Raw genomic sequence first — 22,122 nt, 5'->3', positions numbered from 1 at the left:
CAGCTTAGTCTGGTGGTATTTGAAGGTAGTCAAATATGTCTGCCTCATGTCAGTAGATTCACTGGTACACAAAAGAACTCCTACAGGGCAAATTCCAGCACTTCAGCTTCTCCAAAAATTGTAAAAGTGGTTAGTGGTATGTAAAATCAATAACATTATTATACAAGTCCACTTTAAAAAAAGGTAGCTATGTTCAGTCACATAACATTTTAAATTAGAGGAATAAGTACTCCAAATTAGTCTATTACTGTGGCAGTAACAGCAAACTGTTGAACTATTTGTAGGCTACTCTGGCAGCTTGCATTTGAATGAAAATCCACAGCCTATTTCCAGTCATTCAACTGGGTCAGGAATAGAAGGAACGAATGAAGCCCCCATCTAGCGGCAATGATACTAATTGAGCTAGCTGCCGACGCCTATCGCACTTCCGTTTCCCGTGTATAAATGTTACTCAAGAGTTCAACATGTATGGTCGTTTGCAATTACATGTCCAGTGAATGTCCGTGTCCATGTTTTGAGTAACATGTACTCTTCGGATATATGAAAAGTGTTACGTCAGACCTTGCCATTTGCCGGCAGTTCCATCTGCTGGACACTTAAGAAAAAAAAAACAATTGAATGTAGTAATGGTTGCTATGTTTTGTAAAGTATGAAGCGAAGGTATGAAGTTATGTTAGCTGTATAAAGAGGTGTTTTTACATTAAATTCAGAGCAGACCAATTGTAAGACTTCCTTAAAATATGTCCCTGCATGCAATGGTATTACATAACAGATAGCATGTACCTGTGAACCCAAAAAGCAGTTCACACCCTGAGCCCTTGTTGACAAGCTAAGAGCAACTCTTTCAGTATGTCACATTCAATTCTGTTTCTCCAGAATGTATAGAAGTCATCCTACTGACATTCAGTTTTAACAACAATAGTAATATAAACCTAATACTCAAAGAATGCTACAGTATTAAAAATCAACCTGTTTCTTCATATGGGCACAGACAAACTGAGCAGCTACTAGTGACTTTCTCCTTTGATATGATATAGTCTTACTTGTATGATCTTAACAACCAGATGTTTACTTGAAATCAAAACATTTTGATGAAACATTCACATATGAAAGAAATAAAATACAAGCTCATTGCCTAATCCTGAGAGTACCCTCTGAAGTTCATTAGTAGCTCATAGGAAGTAAAACTATGAGGCAAATATGTAGAACACCACAGAATGTTTCAACAAAAGAGAAAATACTCTCTTTCACATGGAATAATTTTATTATCATTATACTTTGAATACAAACCACAAATATTCCAATCATTTTATTGCTAGATTTCTTACAAATGACATCTTTCTATACTTGGAAGATATATTTTTATGAGCACATGTTTACAATTATTTATGTAGGGAACTCTTTTGGAGCAATACATATAGCTTCTAATTCTGCCTATAAAGCAAGAGAAAAGAGAAAGTATTTAGTATGAAACAAAAACAGTAATAATAGCAATATATTACACATGCAATAAACATTCACTTCTTGAAGAAATCAATCAATCAATCAATCAATCAATCAATCAATCAATCAATCAATCAATCAATCAATTCAAAGGCTACTGTAAAATGCAAGCAGTGCTTAAAGTGGGCCGGTATGAGCCAGGTACCCATACAAAAGTTAGGTAAACTAGCTGGTATGCTATGAAAATCCACAGCCCGTTTCCAGTCATTTGACTGGGTCAGGAATGGAATGAATGAAGCCCCCTTCTAACGGCAAGGATGGGAATTGTGCCAGCTGCCGAAGCCTGTCGCACTCCTCTGGGGCAATGATTAATGAAATAAAAATGAAATGATATTGGAGACTGCTGCTGGAATGAAAGATGACAGGGAAAACCAGAGTACCCAAAGAAAAACCTGTCCCGGCTTTGCTTTGTCCAGCACAAATCTCACATAGAGTGACTGAGATTTGAACCACGGAACCCAATGGTGAGAGGCCGGCGCGCTGCCACCTGAGCCACGGAGGCTCTACCTGGTATGCTATACCAGTTAATTATAAAACATTTAAATGGTTAATATTAATATTGCATTCTATAATTTACCAGCATCATCACTTTCTTCCAGATTCTTCAGGATAGTGCACTAATGTCACTTCAATCAGTCCTTCCACCATTCCTCTTTGAACACTCTGTCACCATTGATTCCTCTGTACTTAATGCATTCCTTCACTGTATCCTTGCATTTAGTCCTGGGCTGGCCTTTAGCCCCCATCCCTGTCATCATTTCCCTGAATACCTGCTCTGGTATTCTCATCATATGGCCAAATAATTTTCAGTTTCTCTGAATAAATCCTGTCCTGCAATCTCCCAACACCAGCTCTGTCTAGTCACTCCTTTGCATACCTTGCTTCATCTCGTTTCTCCAGTGATCCTTCTCAGGAACCTCATTTCAGTTTCATGGATCCTATGTGATCATATTTTTGGAGATATATACTGACCCGCAGCACATACAGTACATTATGGAGAGCGAGAATGCCTTGACCATAATCACATATTCACCTTAGATGACAGAACCTTACCGGTCAAAGTTCTAAGCTAAAATATTTCACATAGGAGGTTTTGTCCTGGCAGCAACGATATGTCAGTATCAGTATAGAATATGTCTTGGAGAGAACCTCCTTGCATTTCACCAGCACATCCTTGTCTCACATTCTGGTAGAACTTTGTGGCTTGTTAATTTAATGTGATTACCTAATTTTCTATCAATATACTACCTAAATATTTAAAGCTGTCAAGAATGTCCAAGAGTTTATTCCTGATCCTTATGTCACCTCTTCTCAATCTATTTTCCATTGTCACTACCATTGTCTTAGTTTTAGCTATGCTTATCTTCATTCCAATTTCCTGACTCAACAGCTTAACTTCCTCTTCCGTATCAACCCATGTAATGATGTCATCTGCATACAGCATTATTTTCATTTGACCTGTCATAACCTTATCCACTCCACTCAGGGTTCTTTCCATAATTAAATTATGATAAATAGGCAATGATACATTTTTTTGTCTCGAACCTGTCTTCACTTTCAACCACCTTGTTTGACCTAACTTAGTTCCCACACAACTTCCACAATTTTGGAACATAGCTCTGATTATTTAGTCAAAGTACTGGGATTGGTGAGAAGAGAGCAAATCTGTCTGTAGATGGCAGTTTATGAAGATTGTCCTAGTCCTTCTGTGTTTTCTTTCTATTTCTCCCTCTTCTTACACTGACATGTCATTGTGTTTTTCCTGTTATGGGTTCCTTTCATTGTTTCTGTCTTTCTGTAATGACTTGAATTGCACTTGCTTGTCCCTTTCCATTGCCTGCTACTAACTTTGATCATCTGCATTATTACCTCATTAATCTGCTGTTCTTCCACACCAGTTATCTTGGATCACTGTCTCAAACTGCTGTTCTTCAAAACTGTCTTCTTTTTTTTTTTCCCCCCTACTTCTTTTGTCAAAGATTCTCTCAAATATTTTAGCTGTATATGGGAGAAGGGTGATACCTCTGTAATTCTCACATTTCTTCCCATGTCCCTTTTTGAAATAGGCATTATGATCCCTTTTCCCAAATCTTTTGGGACACTTCAAAGTACTCTCTCCATCTTTGGATGATACTATTTTGGTCTGTCAGCACTCCATCCTTTTAATTTTTAATAAAGTTACCTTTTTATGCTGGTTTTTTCTTGGTCTTTATCTATTGGTATAACACTTTTTGTGTCCTTGAATACTTTCTTGTAGCATGTCTGTAAAGTCGAGCCAATACTTCTTTTTCTCTTCATGTACCACTCTCCTGCAGTACTTTTTCATGATCTTTGACTCATTCTCAGCTGTCCTAATTTTTCTAAACTTTTTCCATCCACCTTCTTAGCTTCTAATGCAGCTTTAACCTTATCATTCTGCCATGACATTTCTTTGACTTTCTTCCACACAGATGTTCTTCCATACATTTCGCTGTAGCTGTTTTGAAACATGTCCATTTTTCTTCTACACTCCTTTCTGCCTCATTTGGCATTCTTTGTTTCAACCTATTCTAAGAATTCTTCCTCTCACTTCTGCATGGTTTCCATGTCCTTAGCAGTACACTCTGTTGATCTGTCAGCACTTCATTCTTTTCATTTTTAATGTAGTGTTTATGCTGGGGTTTCTCTTGCTCTTTATTCATCGGTATAAAACCTTCTTCTTTCTTGCGCATCTTCTTGTAGCATATAGCTACCAACCATCCTTTAATCTTCAGGATTTAGTTTATGTGTAAAAAAGTCTTTTCCTTTCTCAACAATGGGTACTATTATTACATCTAACACAGAGATTTGTTTTTTGTAAGTGTAACAAGCCACTTCCATTCCTCTTCTCGAGAATGCATGCTATGTCCTCGTCTCTTTCCAGCTTAATTACTTGCTAACGTGCAATAATGCTGTCTTTCTTATTTTGTCACCCTTTTCCAGCAAACTTCTGGGTCAGGCAGTGGCTCCACTTCTCGCACCTCCCTGGAGATTTATAACGGTTAGGTTCTTTAGTCTGCCGAAACCAGGAAACGCAAGAGATGTGTTCGAATCTGGGGTACTCCTTAACTCTTGTCCTGATCCACTTTCATGGTTCACATAGGTGGAATTACTACCCCCAAAGGTATTTTATATCTAACTGCCAGGTTTCAACGAGACCACCCTAACCTGGAGACCAACGCCTTTATCAGCCGCTGCTATCCTGGAGAACAGACGCTGCTTGCTGGATTTCAGTGGCATTTCCTCCACTGGGGGACCAGCATCCAACTAAAGGGGCTCCTCTGCTCAAAGCTGTTGGCCCCCCTCGAGAGTTGGCACTGAGTCACTGGCCGAATGGTGTACTTCATCCCACAACAGGTAACCCTGACTAGTTAATCAATAATTCATTCACTCGAGAATAAGCAGGAAATCAGATCTAAGCTGATAGAGTACCAAAACTGTTTCTGTGATGGCCATGGCAAGCATGTTCTCGATGGTCTTCTTCCAATTCAATCTATTTTGGACTGCTTTTTCATTGCTGACTTCAGATGTTTGACCTCTGCTTCTACTTGGCTGATCCAGTTTTCTTCGGAGCACTGCATACAATTTTCCAACCAGGAGGATGACAGCGATCCAATAGTTATTTTGGAAGTTGGGTTTCTTCCATGCTGCTGATGTGTCTAAACCAACAAAGTCACAACTCTCTAATGTTATCCTTGGTGACTGGTTGATTACAACATGCTTTTCTAATCTACAAGTTCCACCAACCATCTAAAAGCAAGATACCAGGAACTCTACATAAACATCACATTTGTAAAACCTCCAGCTTATGCAGGTATGCAGCTAACAAGGCCCAAATTTTGGAACCATACAGAATTGGTAGAACAGAACCAATACAGACTCTCATTTTGATCTTCAGGCTGATGATTTTCCTTTTCCGCAAGTACGACTTTAACCTGGTAAATGGTCACTACCAACCCTGGCACTGATAATACTCAAGACTGCTACCTTTGGGGCTAAGATCAGGAACCCACATGCTCAAAACCCTGGACAATAGTGTCTAGAATACATTAATAATATTAGTCATTTTATAGTTAATACTAAAATCAAACTCTGATTTGAAGTGGGTTTTTTTTGTGTGCATATAAATAGGTTTTTTTCCAAGTTGTAACATTATATCTACTAGTGTTTTTGTAAAATTCAGGATTATTTTGGTCACACACAGTAACTCCTTAACTCTTCTGCTGCAGCAATGAACAATTGATATTTGTAATTCAGTGTGTATACTTAAATCAATTTTCAAAGTTTTGCAAACTACTTAGAACTTTAAAATTTCAGATAACATGAACACACAGTATTGTTTTAATGCTTCTGGCACATATTTCCCATACCTAGCACTGACAAGGAACTTTGAAGTCTCGCTTAGTATGGTCTGTATCAAAACATCAGACAGGACATACTGCAGACTTTTCTGGACAGTGAACACATATCAAAAACACTATCATCTTCACTTTCATTAATATTGACAGACATATCCGAGACAGAATCCACCACAAAAAGCCGATATATGTGATTTTCATCCTTAGTAACGTCGCTGCATACAGCCATGTTTGATTACTACCTGTCAAGCCTGAGAGTATACACTTACTCTCATCATGGACGAATAATATTCTCTGCTACATACTCTTTGATTTTTTGACCTTACCCAGCTTCAAAATATACTCAACAGAAGGCAGAATGTTCCTAATAAATTTAATGCTGTTACAAGAAAAATATCGACGCACACAGCAGCAAGAAAGTATCAAGTCAACTTTAGTCGACTTCCGTAGTGAACGACAAATTGCTGTGACTCGACTTAAAAGTCGACTGCCGTGGCAAAAGAGTTAATAGAATGTCTCATTTGATAATCAAATCTGATTTCTATTTATTTAGCATATGGATTTTAGTGCCAGAAGTATCTAGGATAAATTTGGGTAGCCTGGTCTAGGTCTTTCTATTTGAAGCCCTTGGGAAACCTGCACATCTCTGTATGAGATGATTATGATGGTGATGGTAATGAGGCTAGGAGAAGGTGAAACCTGGTGTCGCCACAAAGCCTATTTCTGTTGAATAATACCAAGGAGTCTGCTAAAGGCTTAACATCCCCATCCAATGGATGAATCACCATCAGGAGTGTCATATATCCTTGCTTCATACGAACACCATCGAGATGTTTGGAATTGAACCCAGGCTTTAGATTCGCAATCTAGATAATTAGAAGTTGTACACTACCACCTCTCTTACCCTTCTGTCCAACATTCTGATGGTAAATTTTTTTTCCACCAACAGGACTCGAACTGGCCAGTCCCAGTGTCAGACCATAGAGACTTGACACCCGATCATGGCCACCAGGCAGGCTTCTGATTTCTATTAAAATTGTTTAAAGAAAAATGTAACAATGACATACAAAACCATAATACCCGGTGCTGATTGCAGGCCAGTTCAGATGAGGTAGTTCAGTAGAATGAAAAGAATGTTTGAGATTAGGCTGTCGTCTCTCTGTATTATGAAGAATTTTCTGTTAGTACAATCTGTAAAGTTGTATATTAAATTGTTAACTGTAGTTATTTTAAAATATGCTACATTCTATTGTGTTTTGAAATTTAAAAGAATGACAACCATTCTTGAAATTGTTGCATACATTTACAGTAGTTCAAATTTTAGTTCCATACTGTCACCACCTTTAAATCCTTTAAGCACTGGATGCACATACCTCATCATTAGAGACAAGACTTTCATACAAATGCATGTTCTTATAGGAATTTTGGACATAACTCAAACTGAGTAATTACCCATTTCATTACTTTTCCAGATAAGTGTTCTGTTTCCATGCATGGTTGCATGTTTTGGCCTTTTTGGGAGAAAAATAATGTATAATGCATATTTAAGGAATTTTTAGCTTAATTACACATATAAAAAACACTGTAGGTATTCAGTTTAATGAATGTTTCAATGTTTTCTTAAAAATTGAATATCTTGGCATAATTTCCCCATCACTGATTTTCACTTTCCATTTTTATGCATTGAGCTTCTCTTTCACTAGTCCCATAATTCACTGTAATTAAACCAGTATGAAATGAAATTGATAATTAGTTAACATACGTAATTGTAATGATTAAAACTGATACTGTATTTCTCTTATTTCATTCTAAAGTAAATACTTTTTTTGTTTTAGAAGCCACATGTCTGCCACTGGTAGACTCATTGTCACTTGTTGAGGAATTCCATAGATCCTTCAATTATGCCTGTGGGGAAGTAGGTGTAGTGGTGAAGCACAAAGTGGATAGGGTCATAAATCCAAACCCAGACTACGGATTCCTTTGTTCAGTGAAGAAGGGTCTTTGTGGCAAAAACATGAATGAAGAATTTGACCTGACACTGTCACAAATATGTTCATCTAAGTTTGCACCCAGTCTGGCCCCGTGGTGTAGGGGGCAATGCGTCCACCTGTCACCCAGCGGCCCTGGGTTCGATTCCCGGCTGGGTCAGGGTTTTTAAATTGTAAACGATTAATATCCAATTTCCAATTTCTTTGAAATCATTTAGGAAAAGGCTAGGAAACCAACAAATAGGGAATCTGCCACCTGGGCGACTGCCCTAAATGCAGATCAGTATTGATTGATTGATTGATTGACTGATTGGGTGTTTGTGTAATCCTTAACGTTCCTTTCCTCACATTAAACACTTTACACTTCCTCCATTCCAATTAAACGCAGGTTCATATCACACGGTGCACATCTCTGTAGGTCGACACCCCGAACAAATAGCATTAAAAAAAAAAAAGTTTGCACCCATGATTTCTTGTGATGTACAGACATTATTCTATGCCTACAAAATCATATTTACTGACCTCACCAAAATCAGTTTAGAATTTACAAATAATGTTGGTTGTTAACTGTGCCAAATAAAGTGAAGTGAAATAAGGAATTTGCAAGAAAAATTAAAATGCATATTTTAGTGTATTTTTTTGCTTGATTGTGCATGTTTCATAGTTTGATAGTGCATGAAAGTCTCATCTTTATACATCAGAGTAAATAAAAAATATATAGGAATATTTAAAAATTACCAATAAGAGACATGAAATATTTACCCTGAGTAATTTTAGCCTCTCAGTTTTTGCACTCAAAATGGCAGCTCTACTCTCTATCTTCTCAAGTGTCTGCATGATCCTCTCGTTACGTTCATGTCTCCGTTTGTCATCCTCTAGGAACTTCTCATATCTTTCTCTCAAAGCACGAATCCTCGCTTCTTCACTAAAACATTATAATGAGTCATCTGTGAGTGTAAAACTAAGCACAATATACTGTCAGTGAAAGCAGCAACTTAAAAGGTTCTATTATAGCCAACAGCGTTGCGAACTTAATACTTCAGAGACAAGATCTGACAACAAAGACGTGTTCACCTATGTTTTCAAATATATGCTTTCAAATTACTTAACACCAAATAATTCTTCATTTGGAAATAATACCTAGAAGTACTGTAGTATTAAATAAATGTAAGATGAGGATTCAGCATATACTGATGGTAGGAACAGAGTCAATGGGCCAACCATAGAATATAAAACATTCTGGAAGAATTTTGCAGACAGATTGTGAAGTTTATATATTAGATTGACGCAAATTTTAAAATACTGATTTGAAACACTGATTATTCAAACATACCATAATAATCAATGAAGCAAGTATTTGAAACCAGTGCTCACTGAAAGTGTCATTTGTTTCATCCACTACATTGTTTTGATTTGCACATCTGGTTCATTTATTGGGTTAAATAATAAATTAATTAGCAATTCTTATACGTAAGTGGTATGTTCCGAGCTGTCAGTGGAGAGATGGCGTGGAATGACATTAGAAGATGAATAATTACAGAACTGACCTGGGTGAGATAAACTGTAGTAGGGCCATTCAAAAAAACCTGAGACTCAAATAAACATCAGTAGTTCAAACTGTGAGCAGATAAAACAATCTTAATACCTAGTGACAACCAAAGAATAGATGAGAAAGTTTTTCAAAATATAGGACTGTTAGTATAGGACCAACTAAAACAAGGAATTGATTGAAGTGTACCTACTCACATGAAATGTGGATGTGGAGAAGAATGACCATAACAAGCTGGGTACAAAGAAAAAATGAAACCGAAGGGGTCAAAAGAGTCCCTCAATGTAGTCCCCAGCACAGTGCAGAAATTATGATGAGGATGATATAAGATGTTCAGTCAGTAGACAACAACGTGTTGTACATCTTTGAGTAGCTACCTGCGTAATGAAAACCGAAGCATAAATCCAATACACAGAGCTGGCTTACCCAGACTGAGAACTCATAGAAAGACGAGGGAGATGCTAGATAAGGCGATGGAAATCATGCCAGCCAAAATCTCTCAGAATGACAACCTTCAAGTGTAGCTACTCACATCTAGTTGTGACTAATGATCTCCTTGCCCCGCATTATTATCCTAAATAACTTTGATTCGACAACCTTGTTATCTGGTGTAGGTCACTAAACCTAGCAGTCTGAACTTACTACACAGAGTGTGCAGTACTGCATTCTCTAGGTTTGCTTTTTTTTTTTTTTTTTTTTTTTTTTTTTTTTTTTTTTTTTTAATGTGGGGACATTACATCACGTTCCCTCTCCTTCAGGGTATTCAGTGTATAAACCTGTATGCAGTTCGCTAATGAGTGTTGTATTGCTTTTGACGCACTGGTGATAGTGACATGAGATCGGGCTGTAGGCTCGAGTGGACAGTCAATAAACCTATGGGTAGGTATGTTTTTTTAACAATAGATAAGTGAGACCTAGGCCTTAAAGTAATTTTCCTGATAGGGAAATGTTAATTCAAAGGCTGTTTTCTACTATGTACCTTGTTATTTCAAAGCTTTGTGCTTCATGAGGTTCATTGCATTTTGGTGACATTTCAAGAGAACTTCTCTCAAAATCCTCTTTTTATTCTTTAACTGTAACTTTTCAGAATTCCTTTTTCCTCCTGATTTTATCTTTCTCACCTATTCTCTGCCACTATGTAGTAAGGGTTTTTCCCCCCCTTTGTTTGGGCAGTTGTGCACCATCAGAATGTTTCTCATGTAGAGTTGTTTTGAGAGATTTTCTATGCTTTCACTAGGAATTCATTACTTTTTGATTGATCAAGACATTTTCTAAATTTATTGGGTTTAGACATTCACTTTCTGCTTGATCAGAGTTTGCACAGGATTAGTCCTTGAATTACAGGACGGCTAAGCTACCTTAGGTTTTGTTGGACTGTTTACCTATGAGGACTGTTTCTTCATTAGCGGCAATTCCTAATTACTATCGATAGAAATGAGATACCTCTATGAAACATCAGAAGAGTCCCTCAATGTAGTCTGCAGATGAAGCATATAAATCAGCCATCAGTTGTATGACATGCGACCGTGCACTGTTCTGTGAAATGATAGATGTCTGCAGAAACTGTCATTGCTTCTTGTACAATGCTGGTCGCAGGAGATGTTCCAAAAATGAACAGGACTGGTCTATCCTTGGGGTACGGTATGTATTAAGGTAATGCCATCACAGTTGTACACCAGAATCACCATTTCACACTACTGGGGTTCTCACACACTTTTGACTTTTGTGGAGAGCGGTAATGATGCCATTTGTTTGACTATTGTTTCAGTTTTAGCTCGTACAATTGGGCTCATGTCTCATCCATCATTATAGTACAGCGTAGGAAAATCTCCTCTTCACACTCGTGTTCCAAGTGCCATTTCTGCATTTCTTCAATTCCATCAAATGATGTGGAACCCATTCTGATGCAGTTTTTCCTACTGCCAAAGTGGTGCTTCAGGATATGAAAAAAAGCTGTAAGATCTATGCCTGTCTCTTGGGCTAAATCATGAACCATCTGGGTTCTATCTGTTCCCAGCAACTCACCAACAAGTTGCATGTTCTCATCACTGACATCAGGAAAACCTGGTCAAGGCATGTCAGCCACATGCTGTCATCTGTCACTGAAGGCTTTGACCCACCATACCACAGTTCTGTAAGGCAACCAAAATCCCCACACACCTCATGAAGACCTTCAAGACACTTTCATGCTGTATGACCATGGGCACGTTCAGTTTCAATCCAGCAGTGTTGTTCCTGTTTTGAGAACATCTTGGATAGATACTAACCATTTGACCAGTCTCTCTGAAAAGATGCTATTCATTGCAGCAAAGCACATGTGTGGAGCATTGGACAGATGACTCCATGTACTGTGAAGTAGGTTGGGTACCACCCTAACCTGTGTATATGTGAAAAACACTAGTTCCATTTCCTGGTGTACATACTGTACAACAATGTTGCCACCAATGAAGAAACGGACCTCATAGTTTAAGTTTAAGATTTCAGTGTGCTTCACTCTCAAAATAATCTTCCTTTGGAAAATATGAAAATTATGATGCTGTGAAGGATTAGTGACAGTTGCTATGGTTATCATAAACAAGTCTTTTATATTCTTTGAAGATTGAAGTTTCCTTATATGGTGAATATTTTAAAATTATGATATTTTATACACTTTATATGTAGTTTATCTACACCATGAAGAACTTGGCATATTAACCTATTTGTTATTGTTCTGTATATTATCCAAAATGAACTTTATGTGGAATACATAACGTCTCCTGGCAATGAAAAGGACAGTGAAATGGACAAAGATTGGAAGAAGAAAAATACTTCTAGATGTGCTACCTGGAATGTACAAGGTATCTCACACAAAGATGACCAGCTGGACGACATTCTCGCAAAAAAAAGACATTTTAATTGCAGCAATTTCAGAAACAAGAAGAAAGCTTCAGGGATCAAAAGGGACAGTAAATTATTTACAGTTTTACAGTGGGGTTGAAAGAGATACTAGAGCACAAGCGGGTGTACTGCTCATGGTACACAAAAGATTAAGATCAACAATTGATAGCTACACTTTTTGGAATGAAAGGATTATCCAATTAAGACTAAAACTATTCAGGGGTTATCTTACAGTTATAGGGGTATACGCTCCAGTGGAGGACAATTCAAATGAAAGTGATGGGTTCTATAATGATCTGCAAAAGATAGTCAATAAAATTAACAAACAAGATATGCTATTATTACTGGGAGACTTCAATGCCAGAGTTGGTAATGAAAAAATTCAGAATCACATCGGAATCCATGGAGAAACAACCCGTAATAACAATGGAACGAAATTAATAGATTTCACTGTCTTCAATCAGTTAAAGATTATGAATACAATGTTCCCACACAAGGACACCCACAAGTATATGTGGTCTGCATGAAATCAGAAATCGATTATAGATTATATAATTTGTAATGGTAAATTGGCAGATTTAGTCTTGGATACAAGAGTCTATCGAGGCCCTGAATTGGAAACTGATCACTATCTATTAGTAGCACCTATTCGTCTGAGGCCTAGATGGTATAAAAGAAACAAACAAACAACACAAGAAATTAAAACTTCTTACAAGGTTAACCTATTAAGAGACCCCAGTATAAAATGGCTGTACCAGAACAGACTTAACAAACTTACACAGATGACACCAGTTAGTGACAACGTGGAAATGGAGTGGTCTAATTTGTGTTCAATTTTAAAGCAGTCTGCTTCTGAGAGTTTGGGAGTTAAGAAAAAATGGCAGAGGAAAAAGGGTTTAAGAATCTGGGATGAAGAGATTGAAAAAGTAATTTCAGACAAAAGAAATGCTTATAAAAATTTTTGTCAACTGGCAAATAAGATAAAATAGAGTATCACCACAAGAGAGCAATAGCAAAAAGGAAAGTGCGGAGAAAGCACAGAAAGAGTTGGGAAAACTTTGTTTCACAACTGGAGACTGATATAACAAGACCACAACCACAGACCTATAAAATACTCAAGAAACTAAATAATGATGTAAAAGAAGACATACGCATTAATGCAATACCTCTAACGGAGTGGCTCATTTATTTTTGGAACCTTTGGAGAGGTTCAAATATTGAGCCATTTCTTCTGCCAACATCTCTTAACAAGTCTTCGGAAACCATTACACTTGAAGAACTGGAGCTAATACTCAGAAAACTTAGAAATGGAAAAGCATCTGGAGAAGATTCAATAAATGCAGAATTATTCAGGTATTCCAGTGACATCTTCAAGCAAAGATTTCTCAAATTCATCAATTTAATTTGGAATGGCAACAGACCACCACAGAATTGGCAAAAAGCTATAGTTATTCCTCTTCATAACAAGGGCAGTGTGAGATTGTGGAAATTACAGAGAGATAAGTATACTCAACTCAGGTTACAAAATTTACTCTAATATTGTTAGAGAAAAATTATTCAGGTATTATGAAAATGTGATTGGAAATGAACAACATGGATTTCGAAAGGGGCGCTCATGTGCTGATGCTTACTTTACCTTGAAAATCTTAGTCGAAAAACGCAGGGAATTTAACTTGGAAACTCACATAGCATTTGTTGATTTTAGGAAAGCCTTTGACCTAGTTAACAGGAACAGACTTCTTAATATCTTAGCAGAAGATAATGTCCCACAACAGTTAATAGATAACATATACAACATGTACAGTGACAACCTTATTGCAATAAAGTTAGGTAATCATCAGACTGAATGGAAACCGGTCAGCAGAGGTGTGAGATAAGGTTGTGGACTTTCTCCTTTGTTGTTCATAATCTATATGAACAACATAATACAGGAATGGAGGCATGAAAGGCATGGATCAATCCCAGTCAGCAGATATCTCACACATCTTGATGCCATACTCTTTGCTGATGATGTTGCATTGGTAGCATCATCAGAAGATGATCTTCAGTGGTCAGTATTTAATCTCCAGAAAGTCTCTTCAAAATTCGACATGATAATTTCATCACAAAAGAGCAAAAGAATGGCCTTTAAGGGGAAGGACCCTATCCCGAGTAAAATCTGTTTAGATAATAAAATTTTGGAAAGAGTCAACGAATTCAATTATCTGGGATACAATTTATCTTACCAACGGGAAATTGATCTCTCTGCAAAAATAACCAAATTTACCAGAACAACAGGAATCATAAATCATATCATGAAGCCATCTCTTGTCCAAAAACACACTCGCTTACGTCTTTATAACACTTTAGCCAGACCAACCCTTTGCTACGGCAGTGAGGCATGGACAATAAGAACTCAAGACATTTCCAGAATTACAGCACGTGAAATGGCGTTCATGCGCAGAACAGCAGGCTATACGAAATGGGATCGTATAAGAAATGAAGATGTGCTTAAAGGACTGAATGTGAAATCAGTAATCAATTACATCTATGATTACCAAGAAAACTGGAAACGTCATGTTCAAAGGATGGAATCTGGAAGACTACCAAAGGGAGATCCTACGCTATCAACCAAAAGGACAGAGATCTATAGGACGTCCAATGAAGCGATGGAAAGAAAATGCAAGACCGTAACGGGCCACATGGCCCAGTACTTGGAAGGATGATGATGATGATGATGATTATGACATAACCTCTCCTGCCCAAAGGCCAACCTCACCTTCCTGAGATGAAGAAACCTGTTCCCACAGATGAGGGTTCTCTGTTCATGATTCTGAGCACAGTGTAGGAGCAGAGGCTATCAGTGGGAATGAGGATTCCAAATGAATGAAATGATTTTCAAGGATGTATCTATCCAAGGAAATGTCAGCGTGATTAAAGTTTGACCCATGGTGAAAATAGGTGTTCTGAATAAGGCGTTGTGGAACTTCTACCTATTTTTTCTTTCACAATTTGTTTTACGTTGCACCGACACAGATAGGTCTTATGGCAATGATGGGACAGGAAAGGCCTAGGAGTGGGAAGGAAACAGACGTGGCTTTAATTAAGGTACAACCCCAGCATTTGCCTGGTGTGAAAATGGGAAACTACAGAAAACCATCTTCAGGGCTGCTTACAGTGCGGCTCGAACCCACTATCTCCCGGATGTAAACAGTAAATAGAAAAGAGAACATGCAATAGCATGTGGGAAAATACACTGAACATATCAACACAAGTAACTTACTGTGGTATAATTGCCCAATTTCACATGGGCAAGCCCCATACTACCACGTCACAGAAAACCTAGAATTTTTAGCAAAACAGAATTACAGCATGTCACTATCAGTCCATCATCATCATCATCTTCCTTCCAAGTATTGGTCCATGTGACCCATTACAGTCTTGCATTTTACTTTTTGCAAGACTTGAAAGCAATTCAAATGGGAGAGAAGATTTGAAGCAAAGACAGACAAGCTGCAGGTAGAAACTGGGCAGCTTATATAGCTTAGAACAGGGGATCCAAGTGGAAGAACTGTACGAAGATGTGAAGAGATTCTGAAAAAATGTCAGTGAAATCCTTGAGATTAAAGCAGAAGTTCTCTGCATATGCATACTGAATATGGAGATACAGAGAAAGTCACCAGAGGCGTTGAGAGAACAGCACATATGAAACAAACCAGAGGCACTTCTACACAGGACTGAACAACAGTACGCCAACAATTCTGACACCTCTCAGTCACTGACACCTGGCACAGGGAATAGTTTCTGGAATGGACTCTGGTCCATTCAACTGGACCACGTGTGAGAGCTGCATGGATTAAGCAGAAAAGAAGAGAATGAGCCAGCTGCCTAATATGGTAGGTCATGAAGTGATGTGGAAGACATCCAACAAGCTGTAAATAAGACCAACAGCTGAGTTGTATGTGCCACAACTTTTTATTTACAAGGTATGATGAAGAGAGTTCCTAGCGATCACTTTAAGCCATTCTGCTTTCTCTCTTTTCTTTACTGAACAATCAAAGCTCTGAAACCATGAAGAGAATTATGAATAACTATATATTTAACACAACCTGATAGCTGTGATACTCCCACAAACTTCTTTCACTCTCTAACAAGGGCACATCTTTCTTTGAAGAAATATAATAATGTGTTCACGTTTTCCCATAATAATCCCATCCACAAAGTAAGCCTAAATCTAGGAAGTGACAGGGGAGTTCCAAGATGTAGCTTTTTGTTAACTTATTCAGGATAAAGAATGGACCTCTTAATGGCTCACATAGTGACATATCCACATTGAAATTTGGGAGTAAATACTGATGACTGCATATGAAGTTTGTGCTGGAAAAGCACAGACAGAGTAGATTTTGTCTGGGATCTCCACTTAATTTAAATTTAAATCCAGCCCAGTCCATTGGTATTGTTCCATAGGTGTGCAATATGTCTTGTCAGCCAGTATGCTCCTATAATACAGAGAAAATTTAAACATCATCCCTCTGACTAAAAATGTTGTTAGAATAATGTTTATTAGATTTAGGCTCATAAATCTTGCTCCATCTGATGAAAACTATCCAGACAACCCTCTGTACATGTAAACTAGAGACTAGATGTAACTATGATCGCTGCTGCTGCCATAAAAGGTGACTGACATCTTTATGTTCAGTGTGACGAGATACCTGCAGGTAGGAGGAGAAAGGGAGCTAAGTGACTTTGAATGGTTATTGCCGTATCAGTGAGCAATCAAAGCCATTTCTGCTCTTCTCAAGCTACCCAAATTGATCTTCAGGGATGTGATGGTGAAGTGGAAATGGGAAGACACACCCAGAAAAGAACACGGCCAGATAGGCCACATGTGTTGATGAACAGGGATCACTGGGCATTGAAGGAGGAGGTATGGGAAAATAGCAAGACATTTTGTGATATTCTCACTGTAAAAAAAAAACAGACACACACCAAGAAGGAACTGTTGGTTTGCTGCAAACTTTGGTAAACAGGCAGACAGTCAAATGATTAATGGAATAGCATGATTAGTTGAACCAGAGTGATGTGACATTCAGAGTCAACTGCAAGACCTACAAAATCCAAATACCATCTTCAAGAGATTCAAATAATATGACAAATGGTGGGGCACGTGGCACTATATCTTAACACATCGATGACACGTGGAAGTGTTTCCAGCTACCTTTCGAGGACCTTCAGAAAATAATTATGATAGCTCTCTGAGGTTCCATTAGGCTCCTGAGGCATCACATATTCAGTGCATAATTTGTTACTGTCAAAACATTATAGTATCCTATTTCAATGTATGATACACTTTCAAAATTATGCAATTTCTTTGTTTATTCCTCTGTAACATCACCATTGTGATCTTGTCCTTTACGGCAGGAGTTTTTTAAAAAATAAACCTGTTATATATGGATGCATGCAAGAATTGAAAACAGAACTGAAGGATATGAAAAGGAAATGGGAAAATGTGGCAAATATATGAAAGCTGATAAGAATAGAAAACATTTAAATAGACCTCTGTGCTAATATGAGACAACCAGATGCCAATTCATTCTTCAGATATAAGGCAATTCACTGCTACATACAAGAGCATATAACAACTTATTTGAAATCAGGAAATATGTTGGGAATGGGTATTGCATGGCTTTTCAGTGATAGAGACCATTATTTGAAATGGTGAAATACAGTGGGAAGACAGTGATAAAATACACTGGCAGAAAAAATATCCAAACACCAAGAAAGGGTTGTACTAGATGAACGAATGTTGGTAGGGTTGTTTATACATCTGAAAGATGACGTTGATTCAAATTTCCTGCAAATCACATTAGTGTGGCGCTAGTAGCGACCCCATGACGTTGCACAACAGGTTTGCTTTAAATACAGGCTGTACTGTGCGAGAGCATTAGTTACCTGTGAGATTGGACGGAGTGACTGTGAGTGGGTCAAGAATGCCTTTATGACGATGAAGAGGGCACAATCAACAGCTCACTGCGATTGAATAAGGCCGTATAATAGGGTTATGTGAAGGTGGATTTTCCTTCCACGCTATTGCAGAATGACTTGGCAGGAATGACTCCACTGTGCATGCATGCTGGCAACAGTGGTCACAAGAAAGTATGCTCGTAAGAAGACTGGGCTCCAGATGCCCCCGTGGCACCACCGAGAGGGAGGACCATCATGGCGCAGTGGACTGCGTCTGTAACAGCAATTCGAGCAGCAGTTGGCACCACAGTGATGCAATGAACTGTTCGAAATCAGTTACCTGAAGGATAGATCCGAGCCAGATGCCCTGCGGCATGCATTCCGCTTACCCCAAACCACCGCAGTCTGCGACTACAGTGGTGTCAAGCGAGAGCATATTGGAGGAAGGAGTCTGTCTGTGGCGTCAACACACTGGACCTACACCGGGAGTTCTGGTCTGGGGAGCAATTTCCTATGACAGCAGGAGCACTCTCGTGGTTATCCCATACACCCTGACTGCAGATGTGTACGTCCGTCTGGTGACTTGACCTGTTCTGCTGCCATTCATGAATAGAATTATGTATGGCCTCGCGCTGCTGTTACAATCCAATGTGCTCTACGAGTGTCGGCATGTTGCCTTGGCCTGCTCAATCTCCTGATCTGTCCCCAATCGAGCACGTATGGGACATCATTGGACGACAACTCCAGCATTATCCACAACCGGCATTAACCGTCCCTGTATTGACAGACCAAGTGCAACAGGCATGGAACTCCATCCCACAAGCTGACATCCAGCACCTGAACAACACAGTGCATGCGCATTTGCATGCCTGAATTCAACAGTCAGGCAATTACACTGGTTATTAATGGACCAGCATGGCACATTTGCAATGGCTTTTCTCGTGTGGATATTAACCTGTAGTATTGTACCTTTAATCAATTAATTATGTTACCTTGACAAATATATTGCCAAAATTTCCGTCTTCTACATTCCTTTTGGCGATGATGGGATAGGAAAGGCCTAGGAATAGGATGGAATTAGAGAATGGTGTCTTCTGATTCAGCAAAAGCAGTAACTTCACCAAAGAACAAGGAAGGTAACAGAAAGGATTGGAACTACTATCAAGGTATTTCTTTGATCACTACACCAGGCAAAATGTTCATAGGAATTCCAGAAAAGAGGGTGAGATCAATGATGAAGAATTATAAGACGAAAACAAGTGCAGTTGTACACAGCAGAGGGGTTGCCCGACCAGATATTCAGCATGTGCCAAGTAGTTAAAAAATTCATCAAGAGGACTACACAGTTATGCTTGTTTAGCAGATCTAGTGAAGGTATGACAGTACCAAGAGAATAGATGTTAGCCACACTGAAGGATTATGGGATCAAGGACAGGTTATTAAAGACATTCATGATAAGCTGCTATGGTAAAAATAAATAGCAAACTGTCTGGGAATTTCAAGATCCAGAAAGATGTCTGGCAAAGCTGTATACTTTCGCCAGTGCTCTTCAATATCTATGGCGAGTACATCATGAGAGCTGCACTTGAGGAATGGGATGGTGGATTTTCTGTTGGCAGTAAGGAAATATTCAATCTATGTTATTCAGATGATACTACACGCATTGCCATTGATGTGATAAAAATGGTTGAGTTCATTTCTCGTGTCAAGAAAGTCAGTGCTCGAATGGGTCAACAAATTAACAGGAACACGACCAAAATAATTATTGTTGATAGAGCCGAGAAATTATCCAGCACAGACATCTTCAATGAATTGGAGAACTCTCAGAAATTCTATACCTTGGTTCAGTAATTTTCAGTTCAGGAAGCTGTGCTCCTGAGATTAAGAGAAGAATGGTTATGGCCAAAAGTGTAATGATGAATTTGTCCCATTTATGGAAGGATTACTCTATCTTGTTATCACAGAAAATGAGAGTAGTATCCAGTCTGGTATGTTCAGTTTTCATCTAAGGAGCCAAGACGTGGACTTTTTGATTCTTTTGAAATATGGTGCTGGCAAAGAATGTTACGCACACCTTGGGCAACATTTCGCACCAATGATTCCATTATTAGCCAGTTCAACTTTAGAATCAGATTATCGTCAATATGTTGCAAAGAGTTTTACAATTGTTTGGACACACTATGCGAGGTGGGAATGACAGCAAAGAAAACGTATCATTCTTGGAAATGTTTCTGACAAGAGAGATCGTGGATAAGTTCCAAATCAATTATTGAATATTATCAAGAATATAACTGGGTTGATCCTCTTTGGTGCAGCACGCCAGACCGAGGACCGCAAGAGATGGAGACAACTGAACAACAGCATCCTCAGAGATGGTGATCCTCGGAATCGAGGGAATGATACGAGAGAGCTGATAAGCTGCAGTGATATATGATAGTAAAATACGTTCTTGGTTGAAAAGTGTTACAGGAGTTAGTCTACTCTTACTGTTCATCTTTTACATGGTTCATTTTCCACAAGAAATGAATTTCACAGTTATTCCGTATTGCTGTCTGTACCGGAGGTACACCCGCCCCATACATTTAAATTAAGCACCTTGCAGAATGCCCTCTGAAATATAAAGTTTACAAAAACTAGTGCAAGAAGTTTGAACATTTCTCAACAAATGTCGCTACTATAAACTTATGTAGTGTCCTCTGGTGTGGAGATAAACTATTAAAATTCTAGAGTAATTTTCTATGTTAAGGTTTCCTAAACAGAAATGTTTATTTGTTTTCGGTGTGCTAACGTTTTCAACACTTCTGTCTCTTCCCGCCAACTTAAGATGTTGGCCAATGAAAAATTTTGTACATTTATTTATTCACCAATGACAAAATTGTGATATTTATTTGATTATCCAATGAGAATTGGGGGTGTGTCGAGCCTTAGCCCAGAGTTTTCTGGAACTTTCCCCTCGGCTATAAAAGCTGACACATTTTTGGACCAGATTGTCTTTGTGATCACTCCAGTCTACATCTAGTGTGTGTTCATAAGGGAGCGCCTCATCCATCTTTGGGAGGTTCACCAGCTCAAGGTAATGGCAGACCCAGTGTAAAATCCGATAGTCTTTCAAAGCTAGATCAAGGGGAATGTTTCAAATCTTTGGTAACGTAACTTCATTTTCTAAAATGTATATTTCGAACAAACCGAAAGAACGTATCCAAAATCAGGGAATAGAGAGTGATGTACCCTCTTGTGTTCCCTCTCAACTTGATTGTGAGGTGACTATGATATTGTAACGTTTTCTGTCTTGTAATTTCTGTAACTTTATTTTTCTCCATCTAGTCACCTCAGTAGTATAGGCTTAAGCCTCTGTAACGTCGGGCCATAAGCCCAAATAGGGTTTCATGCACTTATGTAAATTTTAAGGAGCGCAAGTGTGCACCTCCTCACCATTTTGGTTTTTGGGCTAGTAATTGTAACCTTTTGTTTTTACCAAAGGCCTTGTAGTATGGGTACTTGTTAACCCTGTCAAATTCCATTTCATTCATTTAATCTTTAATGTATCAGACTGTTGAGCATTTGTGAATACTGTTTAATTCTGTTACATGTAGGTTGTGCCTAGATAGGCATGGAACGTATGAATATTTAAAAACTGATTCTTACGTGTAAATTCATAGAGCAAGGGCGCTCTTCCTATTAATGTAAAGGTTGAATGGTGCCTTTGGAAGGCTGGAATGGTATAATGTTTGGAGAGTAGCGTACTCGATAATTTTGTGGACCAAAGGTGCTCTTGTAATATTGCATATTTTGGATACTCTGTCTCCTAGGGGGTGTAAAAGAAACTGGGAGATCTGTCTCCTTGACTGTTGGTTAAAAGTGAGTAGTAGTGCTCATGTGAAGTCTG

The 22,122-nt window shown here is 38.4% G+C and overlaps 1 protein-coding gene across 1 annotated transcript in view; it reads right to left on the bottom strand.

Annotated features, from left to right (window-relative positions):
- Nucleotides 1–1,316: 1,316 nt before the first annotated feature.
- LOC136861255 (centrosomal protein kizuna) overlaps nucleotides 1,317–22,122 on the bottom strand; it is a 44,577-nt gene continuing 23,771 nt past the window's right edge. Inside the window, exons 3-4 of the mRNA XM_067138810.1 lie at nucleotides 8,630–8,792; nucleotides 1,317–1,434 (exon numbers count right to left, since the gene is read on the bottom strand). Coding sequence (XP_066994911.1) covers nucleotides 1,387–1,434; nucleotides 8,630–8,792 — 211 coding nt within the window. The 3' untranslated portion in view covers nucleotides 1,317–1,386. The remainder of the gene's footprint in view (nucleotides 1,435–8,629; nucleotides 8,793–22,122) is intronic.

This window comes from Anabrus simplex, chromosome 1 (assembly GCF_040414725.1).
Source record: "Anabrus simplex isolate iqAnaSimp1 chromosome 1, ASM4041472v1, whole genome shotgun sequence".
NCBI lineage: Eukaryota > Metazoa > Arthropoda > Insecta > Orthoptera > Tettigoniidae > Anabrus > Anabrus simplex.
This window is presented reverse-complemented; position numbering and strand designations above follow the sequence as displayed.